General features: G+C 43.3%; 1 protein-coding gene across 1 annotated transcript in view; it reads left to right on the top strand.

Annotated features, from left to right (window-relative positions):
* The window catches only part of ELL2 (elongation factor for RNA polymerase II 2), a 56,247-nt gene that overhangs the window by 26,144 nt on the left and 17,525 nt on the right, over positions 1 to 12,578 (top strand). The window contains exons 3-5 of the mRNA XM_077289452.1: positions 8,575 to 8,696; positions 9,786 to 9,949; positions 10,743 to 11,002. Coding sequence (XP_077145567.1) covers positions 8,575 to 8,696; positions 9,786 to 9,949; positions 10,743 to 11,002 — 546 coding nt within the window. The remainder of the gene's footprint in view (positions 1 to 8,574; positions 8,697 to 9,785; positions 9,950 to 10,742; positions 11,003 to 12,578) is intronic.

The following is a 12,578-nucleotide window of genomic DNA, read 5'->3' as shown; positions in this document are numbered from 1 at the left end:
TTTCATTATTACTGAAGCCCAGCTCCTTTCTCAGCAATTGTTTTTTTTTTGTCCCATCCACATGTTTAACCGCCTCCTTGGAAACATAACTCAATGTTAGCACCTCCTATAACCTGCATATTTTCTCAATGGAGGAGGCTGAATGACTTTGTTTCTTTCTCATCGTAATAAAGAACTTTGTGGTTCTTGTATGTTAGTAAGTTGCATAAATGCACACGCACACACACGCGCAGATTGGCTGTAAAGTGGCCGATCCATAATGTCCGGTCATGGTGCTGCAGGGATACTCAACACTTAAGTGACTGTTGGGGTCGCTGCAGGGGGACACCGAGCTCATTGCCATGGACCTTGTAACAAGCATGATTTGTCCAAAGTAGATGTAAACGTCATGCCTGCATTCACACAGGCCAGTTTTGGTTTTTACATAAACTTCCCAAGTTTGCAGCTAAACAAGCACATATGGTTCTTACAGTAACATGGAGTGCAGATTTGGGGCGATCCACATAGTGGCAGTCTCATTCCACACATTTCTATACTATGGACGCGAATCCTATGGATGACTATCTTATTCTCCAGCATCCTTCTTATGTTGTGCCATGCTTAATATTGTCAGGGTGGGCTTAATGCCAACGGATGTACAAACATTTGATTTGTCTTGTGCTGAAAAGTTGCTGTTTTCAACTGATGGCGCTTGCATGTTTCGTAAAATTTCAGTTTTGGGTTTAACAAATTTGCAGACAGAATGCACACAGATTCCTTGCTGATTTTGTTGCAGGTTTGGCTGTGAATTTCTCCCTACTCCGATAATACTAAACATTGGGAATAAACCTGCATTGAACTACCGCACAAGAATGAGCATGCTGCAGATTTAAAACCCCCGCCGCGCTTTAATTTTCCAGTTTTTCTTTTTTTTTTTTTCCCCCATAAATGTGAATTGTTTGGAAAAACAGTTTTACCTTGGCCCTAAACATTAGTTCATGCAAGATCTGTTAGGGTAAGGTTCCACGTTCCGGATTGCCGGCTCTTTGGACGGAGCAAAAAACTCGCTCCGCCCAAAGCGCCACCCCCTTCTATACGCGCGGTGATTCCGGATGTGTTCATTGCACATATCCGGAATCTCCGCACCTCGTACATAGGGCCCTGTGATTTACCTTGCAGCAACGCAGCATCGCCGCAAGGTAAACGGACATGCTGCTTTCTAAAAAGACGCGCCGCATGTCTGGAAACGCAGGGCCGTCGGGTGCGTGTTCGCACGCATAGTGGAGACGGGATTTCATAAAATCCCCTCTACTATGCTGTAACATCTGGACGCTGCGGATTGAACGCTGCGGTTGTACGCAGCGTTCAATTCGCAGCTAATCTGGATGTAATCCGGACAGTGGACACGAAGCCTTAGACCTTTTGCACATCCTGTACATTTCCTGTTCAGTGCATGAGATAAGATGGCGCCTAACATATTACACACGCTGCATGTGTCCATGGGGTTTTATTGCAAAATGGAAGCAAACTATCCTTTCTGCCTCTGCCTGGTGGAGTCGACAGTGAGTTTGCGATTCCGTCCAGCAACTGCTTCCAATCAAAAATTGATAAGGTGACGTATGTATAATGGTCTGCATGCCTCCAGAAAAGGTGCCACTTTTTCCCATGAGTTGCGCCTGGTTTTGCAGTACTTAGGCCAATTTCACATTTGCGGTTGTCTGCAGTATTTCTGACGCATACATCCACATGCGTCATGTTCGTCATCTTTTACATTGTGGACGCAGGTACATGTGTTTGCATGCGTTCGCCTGCGTTTGCTTACGCATGCGTCGTGTGGTGTGGTCTGGTGAACACGTTGCATTTTTGGAAGCGTAAAAAAATTGTCAAATATGCGCAGGCGGATGAGTGTTAAAAAATCGCATTACTGTCTATGGGAACGCTTGCGTACTTCAGACTGCTCATGTCCAGGAACCGATTGAGACACGCCGTCCTGGAAATATCGAACGCATGCGCATAAACGCAAACGCAGGCAAAACATGCACACGCAGTGTTTTTGCTGTCATGCGTAAGATGATGCAGATAAACGCTGCGTTAGCATGCGTTTTTGCATGCGGCGGTGGATGATACGCTGCACACAGATGCAAATGTGAAGCTAGCCTTAGAGAGGGCTTCCCTGCATTACCAGACACTGCCTCCTGTGATCTCTATAGATTGGACATTGGTCAGTGATATCATGGAATTGCAGTGTAAAGATGTCTGTAGCCACAAGATATGCCATTAATCGCCAAAAATCTCCACGCACAACAGGGACAAGAATCATTGCTGGAATGAAAAGTGGCTCTAAAATTCCATGTAGCATTAGCAGAGGAAAGCTAGGCAGTACCTTTGGTCTAAAGCTGGAAACACCGGGCACTTGTGCCAACAGCTCTCGCCAGGAAAACCTTGGTTTAGTCTGGATGAAATCTGTGACAGCTGGTGGCATTGAGGGTGAAATGTGCAGCGTTTGCTGTAGTGCCACATCATATTTCCAGACATGGAACACTGCGTTGGCCACACAACCACAGCATGTCCTTTATAATGGGGTGTTATGCCTGAATAACCATGCATTGCAAGTTTCTAATTAAAAAAGAAAAAAAACAAACCCTATTTGCTTTCTGTGACGCACTCCTTTTCTTGGAAAGGCCTGGTGTGGTTGCCAGACTGATAACTGTTAGTGCATTTTTCATGATTGCCTTGGAAGGCGGCCACAGCAGGTCCTGCCTATCAATACTGTGAAATGTGGCTTTATTTCCTGTAAAACATTGTGACTTTGCTTTCTAGATTTTCTTTTTTTTTTTTTTTTCCATTTAATCTTTCCAGACTAAGCACCTCCACTCCCCCTTCCTTTTTCCTTGCAGAAGGGTTGAGGCTTGTGGAGATTATCTGGGAATGTCGCTACAGCCAGATTCCCAGTGGGGGGCAAATCGGTTGGTCTTGTTAAAAACCTTCCTAACCAAAGTAATTGGAGCAAATAATTTGAGCTATTTAAATACAAATGCATACATGTCACTATCTTCCTAACTCGTTGCTTGATGCCTCATGCTAAATACAGTTTTCCACTCTTTTTTTTTTTTTTTTTTCCTGGCCATATCCTGTTAGTCTTTTTTATATATGGAGTTAAAAGAATAAGGGCAGTTGATAAACTAATCATACACAGATGCTCCGCGCACCCATGATGCGGTGCAGACGTTCACTGTATGCCTTGTTTCTCTGCTCTTCCTTGGCTCCTGCCAGGACACAGCTGTCAGTACAAGCGGCAGAGAGAATCCAATCAAGGTGGGAAGGGCACTGAACTGCCCTGCTGGGTCATGTACACAGAATACCTGGGCTTGGTTTGAACAGTCATTTTGTGTTGTGACTGAGTGGTAACTCTCCAGATTTCTACAAACTGTTAGACATTGTCACCTTACATATGTTGTGCTGGGCAAAACCACAGCTGGTATTTCCAGCAGTCATGTCGTCCTGAACCTGTCCAGCTGGTTCAGCTACCTTATGTTTGGAAGTTAATCTTTGCCTAGGTGATATTGACCAATGCTGGAGCTTGTGTAAGAATGTCAACTGAACATTTACCTGTAGACTTTCATCACTGACAGATTGCTGGGCTTCTGGCACAATTAAACCTATGCCCATTTTTTTTTTTTTTTCTTTTCTAAATACAGTATACCTTATAATAAACCATTACTCGCCCTGTTCATTTTTATTTGATTGATGCCAGAGAGCATTGGGTCCTTAGACTATGTGCATGGGGGGGTGCCTGCAGTTCAGAGATTATACAGAGCTGTAATACAGTAGTATGCGGAAGGTTCCAGGTGGAAAGACGGTGAAGGGTGTAGCAAGCAGACTGAAATCTTAACTTGGCTTCATTATCTGTAATTACCGGTAACTAGATCTGCTAAGGATGCATAAGAGGTTTTCCGCAATCATCCCAATGTTCAATAAAATTGCTTTTTAGATTCCTTAAATACAAACATGTAAAACATAAATGTGTACTGTTACAAGCTCTAGTCCATGGGTTCTTTATTAAAGCATGGGATGAGGCTGGATAAATCTCTTCTACATCTTCCTTCATTCTGTGCACCACATTGCTCATTAAACTGGATTTTACGTCATGAAAGGGTGAGCTGAAACTTAATTTTTTTTTTTTTTTTAGATCTTCTAAGGTCCTGCCCACAGCATGTTTTTTTTATAATTTTTTTATCCTTTCTAGCATATACATAAAAAAAAAAAAACCTCATGCATGTTAAATGGAGGCTGACTGCTCAGTGGTATCCCACACCCAATGTGACAGGCTTTACTTTAAGGGTAGGTGCGCACGATCAGTAAACGCTGTGGGTTGGATGCTGCGTATTTGGGCAGCGGCCAGCTGATAGTGCATGGGATTTCAAGAAACCCCATGCCCACTATGCATCCAAGGACTCCCGCCGCTCACCCGTGGAGACAAACATGGCGTTACTAGACCAAAGTATGTCTATTTATCTTGTGGAGACGTGAGCTTCCATAAAATAAATTTCACCTGTACCTGCTGATCATGTGCACATACCTGAAAGGGAAGCGGTCTGCAAGATTGTGCTCAGTAAGGCCAAGTTCACATTAGCATTCGAGTCCGCAGCGTGGCACTGCGGACTTCTTTCCTTAGCTCCGCCTACTTCCGCATGCATCCTGCGTACCTATCTTTAACATTGGATACATGGGGACATGCGTAGTTTTATTTGATAGAAGTTCTTTAAAAAAAAAGAAAAATAAAGCTTCCAAGAAGGTGCCCTTGCCCCCTGTGTGTGGCGCCATCTTGTTAGAGTGAAAAAAAAAAAAAAAAAGCTCCACTAAGATGGTGCCTGTGCAGTAGCATCTACTGGTGATCTGATAGAGATGCTACTGTGCAGGCGCCGCCAACGCCATCTTTAAGGAGGAAATCTTTTTTTTTTTCCTCTATCAAGATGGTGCCTGCATAGTAGCAGCTTTCAGATCACTGATAGATGCTACTGTGCAGGTGCAGCGGGTACCATTTTCAAATGGATTTTTTTTTTTTTTTTGAATATCCGGATTACTTCAAAAATATTCAGTCTATGCACAGTACTTATGCGATTATGCTGCAGCGCTGGTGTCACAGCTGGCGCCTGCCTTCAGAAGGTTTTTACAATATGGATAAATGGTGTAGCGGCGCTAATGAAAAAAGAAGAAAGAAGATGAAGTGCATTGATAGCAGCTGGTATGGCCCCTAAACCATAAAGGGGCAAGGGATTGAACTAATAAATATAAAATATATAATATATATCAGAATATATGTATATATAAATACCTGCGCTAGACAATGCTTAAATAAGATTGCATGGCTATTTACCTTTAGAAAAAGAAGGGAAGGAGAATGAAATAGTAGATAATGAATCTGTATATTGACCCGTAGGTGTATTAACCAGGATTTTCCAAACTCTGGGGACAGGAAGTAAATACACAAAATAGTAAGCAACAATATAAGCAGCAAATATTTAAAGCTAAAAGTAACAACTACACATATAGAACAGGATTTGCGAAGCTGTGCTTAAAATTGCTATATTAAAATTGCACGCTGAAAAGAGGAGTTAGTTACATACTGTTTAGCGTGCGGACTCTTGAGACTGGAGAGAGCCGGCAACAAACGGCACAGGTAACTCTATCCGGATGGTAGTAAGTAGATTATTTCCTTGGTTGATAAGCACCGATGTGCAAAGATATTAGTTCCTTTGGCGTACTGTCCCGGCCGGTGACAGCCGCCCGTGCAGGGAAAAAAATATACCTATGAATGCGCGCTCGAGAAACGTTGCAGCTGACAGGACCTTCGGAGTATTCGGGTCACGTGACCAAAGCGTCACGTGGTGCCCCGGCTTGAAGGTACGGAGCACTGCAGGAGCCAGAAAACCAACGCGTTTCGGAATAAACACGGGTGAAGAAGGAATCCGTGTTTATTCCGAAACGCGTTGGTTTTCTGGCTCCTGCAGTGCTCCGTACCTTCAAGCCGGGGCACCACGTGACGCTTTGGTCACGTGACCCGAATACTCCGAAGGTCCTGTCAGCTGCAACGTTTCTCGAGCGCGCATTCATAGGTATATTTTTTTCCCTGCACGGGCGGCTGTCACCGGCCGGGACAGTACGCCAAAGGAACTAATATCTTTGCACATCGGTGCTTATCAACCAAGGAAATAATCTACTTGCTACCATCCGGATAGAGTTACCTGTGCCGTTTGTTGCCGGCTCTCTCCAGTCTCAAGAGTCCGCACGCTAAACAGTATGTAACTAACTCCTCTTTTCAGCGTGCAATTTTAATATAGCAATTTTAAGCACAGCTTCGCAAATCCTGTTCTATATGTGTAGTTGTTACTTTTAGCTTTAAATATTTGCTGCTTATATTGTTGCTTACTATTTTGTGTATTTACTTCCTGTCCCCAGAGTTTGGAAAATCCTGGTTAATACACCTACGGGTCAATATACAGATTCATTATCTACTATTTCATTCTCCTTCCCTTCTTTTTCTAAAGGTAAATAGCCATGCAATCTTATTTAAGCATTGTCTAGCGCAGGTATTTATATATACATATATTCTGATATATATTATATATTTTATATTATTTGGTTTTTACAATATAATTACCGTATATACTCGAGTATAAGCCGAGATTTTCAGCCCAAATTTTTGGGCTGAAAGTGCCCCTCTCGGCTTATACTCGAGTCACGGTCTGTGGCAGGGTCGGCGGGTGAGGGGGAGAGGGCGCTGAGGCATACTTACCTAGTCCTGGCGATCCTGACGCTCCCCTGCCTGTCACACGGTCTCCGGGTGCCACAGCTCTTCCTCGGTCAGCGGTCACCGGCACCGCGCTCATTTGAGAAATGAATATGGACTCCACTCCCATATGGGCAGAGCCGCCTATTCATTTCTCTAATCAGCGCGGTGCCGGTGACCGCTGACAGAGGAAGAGCTGCGGCACCGGAGACCAGCTGTCCGGGGGAAGGAGCGGGACGCCGGGAGCAGGTAAGTATCGCATATTCTCCTGTCCACGATCCACACGCTGCTCCATCTTCCCGGCGTCTCTCCGCTCTGACTGTGCAGGTCAGAGGGCGCGATGACTCATATAGTGTGCGCGCCGCCCTCTGCCTGATCAGTCAGTGCAGAGAGACGCCGGGACCGGACGCTGGGGAGCTGCAAGCAAGAAAGGTGAGTATGTGTTTTATTATTTTTATTGCAGCAGCAGCGTTATATATGGCACAGATTTATGTGGAGCATCTATGGGGCCATAATGAACGGTGCAGAGCATATATGGCACAGCTTTATAATGAGCATCTCTGGGGCCAAACTGAATGGTGCAGAGCATATATGGCACAGCTATATAAGGAGCATCTATGGGGCCAAACTGAACGGTGCAGAGCATATAGGGCACAGCTATATAAGGAGCATCTATGGGGCCAAACTGAACGGTGCAGAGCATATATGGCACAGCTTTATATGGAGCATCTATGGGGCAATAATGAATGGTATGGAGCATCTATTTTTATTTTTGAAATTCACCGGTAGCTGCTGCATTTTCCACACTAGGCTTATACTCGAGTCAACAAGTTTTCCCAGTTTTTTGTGGCAAAATTAGGGGGGTCGGCTTATACTCGGGTCGGCTTATACTCGAGTATATACGGTATGTAAATTTAGAGTCAGGTCAAAGCTGCAAATACAAATTAAACAGCCACAAGACTGATTTCACCAAGGTATCATTGTAATCAGTATAACGGTGCGGCCTGGCAGTGTCTGTAGGTTACTGAGCACAATCCTGCTGACAGGATCTCTTTAAGGAATATGAAAAGTTCATCGTGCACACAAATGCCATTAGTCAGTGGGGACTGATTCAGCAGTTAGAGCAGCCATCATCCATAAGATATAATGGCATACATATAACAAACACGAAAAAGTATTGAACATTTTGGTTGGATACAGTGGCTTTCTTCACAAACTTCCCTATTAAAAAAAGGTTTAATGTAATTTTTTACTGGACTCTGAAGGCTGAAATAATACAATCTATGTATAAGGACTTGATTGAAGCCAGAAAGACTTTTCTGAATGTAGCCTGGGATCCTGCTTGGTGCCTTTGCTGCATACGTGCTAAATGTAAACCTGAAACATAATGTGAATAAGCCTTAAGAATTACTGATCTTTCAGACATACCGTATTTAGCCATTCTTCTTATGGCCGCACACAATTCCTCCAGATAAATTACAAACTAGCAATGAGATTATTATATTCACCACATAATTTTTTGCATAGATGAAACACATTTTTCTGGTGTTATGGGGTCATGCAAGGAGTTTGTATGTTCCCCGGTGTTTGCGTGGGTTTCCTCCCACACTCCAAAGACATTAAAAGTGAATTTAGATTGTGAACCCCAATGGGGACACTGATGTCTGTAAAGAGCTGTGGAATTAATGGCGCTATATAAGTGAATCAAATAAATAAGCATTTCATCACTATACTGCCTTTCCAAGCTGATATTTTACTGGTCATTTCTGGACATTTATTAAACATTTTCTCCTTTCTGTTTCTAGAATATCAAGATTCCAAAGTCAGACTGCCACAATGAAATGCACAACTTTAACTTCTATCTGTCAAATGTAGGAAAAGATAACCCCCAAGGCAGCTTTGATTGTATCCAGCAAACGGTGTCAAGGTAAGACAAACCTACAGCCAATATTAATCTATTCTATGGACCGACTTAGCGGTATATAGTCTGTGATGTTGGTAAAGAAATTTTTGGTTGTTTGCAGTTTTTCTTTTTATTTATTTATTGCTGTTCCTTTGGTTTATATTGGCATTGTCCTTGTGTTTTCAAATGGGCTTTTTTTGTTTGGCACAGTAAACTTATTTGATGGGGGTGGCTGGGCAAAATTCAAAAGTAAGCCATCAGAAAAAAACGAAGTCAGGTTGTTTTTTTTTTAGTTTTTGGGGTTGTTTTTTTTTCAAAAGAACATATGAAGAAAATCACTGCCATTTTTTTTTTTTTTTTTAAAAAGTGTCACAAAAACATGAGTCCAACATTGGGTCATTAAGAGGGTTTGACTCATGACGACAACTGCTGCTAGTGGCTTAACGTGAATCTTATGAGCCCCACTGCAAAACCTCGAGCAGGGCCCCCAACTAAGACCAGGTCTCTAATAGCAATAGACTTTCCATTTTGAGTAAAAAAAAAAACCAAAAAAACCTTTTGGCCTACCCTAATTTTCCGTACTCTTGTGTGATTGCTTCTCCTACACCTATTCGTTACAGCCCTGACCATTAGAGGGAAGCCACCACTCAGGACTGCCAGGAGACACAGCGTTTCCAGTGAGATCTGGTCTATTTTTGGCAGAATCCAGTGGTCCTTGTATTACATGGACAGCGATTAATATTTTTACTGCCTGTTTTTCCCTGACAGTAAGCTGTAGAACAGCCACCTGCATATAACTTGGGCTGAATTATTATATTTTTCCTAAATATAACACAAAAAAATTCTCCTAAAAATCTTGTGCTCATTATATACTAAATGTATCGTCCTCATTTTGATATTTTTGCAACTATAAACAGTCACAACTCGAAATAAGACTGGTCATTGGCACAGCATTGATCTGTGGTGCAGCAGCCTGTAGAGATGTGGACAAATGTTAGTGTCCTCCACTTATTAAACTAATCACATGTGTCTGTAGCAACTGTAATGTGATTAGTGATTTTCTGGACCGGCTTCCATTTCTCCCATTGACCAATACTTTGTTTTGTTTTTAAGCAATGGCGTATCAAAACTAAATTGTCTGGGATTCATTCAAGATAAGATAACTGTGTGTGCCACGAATGACTCCTACCAGCTTACAAGAGACCGCATGACCCAAGCAGAAGAAGAAACTCGAAGCCGTAGTACAAAGGTTATAAAACCTGGCGGCCCGTTTTTAGGTATGTATTGGTTAAAGGTTTTTGGTCTTTATGCACAATTTCTGCTGGTTACACAATAAATGAGGCTAATACAATACTGTTGCCCAATAATCCATAAATAACGTTAATGTATCCCATGTAGAACTACTGGCTGCACGCATATGATCACTGATGGCCAAGCCTTCCTTAGCTGTCGGCCATCTCTCCCGGCTCCTGAATGTTTTTTACATTCATGTGTTTTTAGAAGGGGAGATTAAAGAAAATGTCAAATGCCCCCACTAGTGACTTCTGAATAACAAAAGGGTCAATTGTTAAATTAAGCTGCCCTAACCCTCGTCTTGCAAAAAAAAAAATTTTTTTTTTTTGGGGGGGGAGGGGGGATTTGGTTAAACACCTAGTCTTTTGGGCATATTTAGTCCCTTTTTTTTCTCCTATTTTCAGTTGGTCATCTACAGACATTTCCTGTAAAAAATTGCATAAATAAAATATAGGATCTGAATGGGAAGCTTTCATTTTTATACTGGAAATATGCCCGTGACACATAGTAACCTTAAGTGCTCCTGCCGTGCCCTTCTTCCTGCACAAGTCCTGGCAATGAATGCCAGCGTCCAAAAGAAAGAAACTATTTAACTTTGACAAACCTAATTGTGCCAGTGTTGTAAGATGTGCGGGCCGCGCACGTGTGCAGGGGCCATGTGATCACTGAACACAGCTGGAGTATAGAAATAAGCTGGTAATGGAATTTGGCTACTTCTGGACTTTTTTTTTTTTTTTTTTTTTTAACTTGTATTTGTTTTTTTTGCTGATCTTATAGGGAAGAGGGTCCAGATTCGTAAACCAGCAAATAGTATTTTAGATACAGCACCAGAACGGAAAAGGTCCACGCCAATTAATCCAGCAAACACCATTCGAAAGACAAATATCGGCAACAGTATTGCACAGCGGCCGTACAGGGAGAGGGTGATTCATCTGCTGGCACTGAAGCCATATAAAAAACCAGAGATACTTGCTCGTTTACATAAAGATGGTGTTAATCAAAAAGACAAGAACTCTCTTGGTGTTATCCTGCCACAGGTGAGAATAGTTCATGCAAAGTAGTAGTACATTTGGACTGTGCCTTTCACACATGCTTTTAGATAAGTGCAATTTTTACATCTTTTCCATTTTTGTGGATGACTTTTTTTTTTTAAATTGCCTCTTCATTGTTCTCCATCTTCTGGGGTTTCAGGACTCTTGTGGTCCTTATGGTTTGTTTAGCTACTTTCCATACTTTTCATTGATGTTCATTGGACATGATATTGCACGGTTGGCAGATTATCTGCTTGTAGCTATCTGTACAGTCTGAGCTCAGTAAATGTTGTGATGTCTGAAGGACTTGGCCACTCCTGAAAACTTGTTTTACTTTGGAGACATTGATACATTACTATGATTCAAATCTGTCATGTTTGGGTGTCGACCACTCCTGTGCAACCGTAATAGTCACAGGTTCTATCCATTAAACCTTGGGTAGATCTTGTGTGTGAAACAAAGGCCTTCTGAATGAGACTTTACCAAGACTCTTCTTCCCTTAAAGGGAACCTGTCACCCCGTTTTTTCCGTATGAGATAAAAATACTGTTAAATAGGGCCTGAGCTGTGCATTACAATAGTGTATTTTGTGGACCCCGATTCCCCACCTATGCTGCCGAAATACGTTACCAAAGTAGTCGTTTTCGCCTGTCAATCAGGCTGGTCTGGTCAGATGGGCATGGTGTCTTCCCCCAGGTCTTGCTTAGTCTTCCGTTGGTGGCGTAGTGGTGTGCGCATGTCCAAGGTCCCGAATCCACTGCACAGGGGAGTGAAAAGAGCGCGATGTGCGCTATTTCATTGGTTATCGGTGGGGGCGGCCATCTTCCTTTGGCCGCGCGTGCGCAGAAGCGGCGCTCTGCTGGCCGCAGCTTCAGGAAAAAGGCCGCGGGATGCCGCGCGTGCGCAGATGGAGATCGCGGCGGCCATTTTCCTGAAGCAGAGATGCGAACTCTGCTTCAAAAAGATGGCCGTCGCGATCTCCATCTGCGCACGCGCGGCATCCCGCGGCCATTTTCCTGAAGCCGCGGCCAGCAGAGCGCCGCTTCTGCGCATGCGCGGCCAAAGGAAGATGGCCGCCCCCACCGATCACCAATGAAATAGCGCACATCGCGCTCTTTTCACTCCCCTGTGCAGTGGATTCGGGACCTTGGACATGCGCACACCACTACGCCACCAACGGAAAACTAAGCAAGATCTGGGGGAAGACACCACACCCATCTGACCAGACCAGCCTGATTGACAGGCGAAAACGGCGACTTTGGTAACGTATTTCGGCAGCATAGGTGGGGAATCGGGGTCCACAAAATACACTATTGCAATGCACAGCTCAGGCCCTATTTAACGGTATTTTTATCTCATACGGAAAAAACGGGGTGACAGGTTCCCTTTAAAGCTCATTTACACAAGTATCCTGAATAAGCGTTCCTAGGGAAGCCGGTTTCCTGATAATCATGCAGTGTAAACAAACTGCTGATCGCCTGACCAACGAACAAAACGCTTTGTGAAATGATCTTTAAAGAAGAGCTGATAAACTGTCTAGATTTGTTGTGTAATGCAAGTGCAATAAAACACCTGCCGATGGC

Source organism: Ranitomeya variabilis, chromosome 1 (genome assembly GCF_051348905.1).
Source record: "Ranitomeya variabilis isolate aRanVar5 chromosome 1, aRanVar5.hap1, whole genome shotgun sequence".
In the NCBI taxonomy this organism is placed as follows: domain Eukaryota; kingdom Metazoa; phylum Chordata; class Amphibia; order Anura; family Dendrobatidae; genus Ranitomeya; species Ranitomeya variabilis.
The sequence above is the reverse complement of the archived record's forward strand: the minus strand, read 5'-3'. Positions and strand labels throughout refer to the sequence as shown.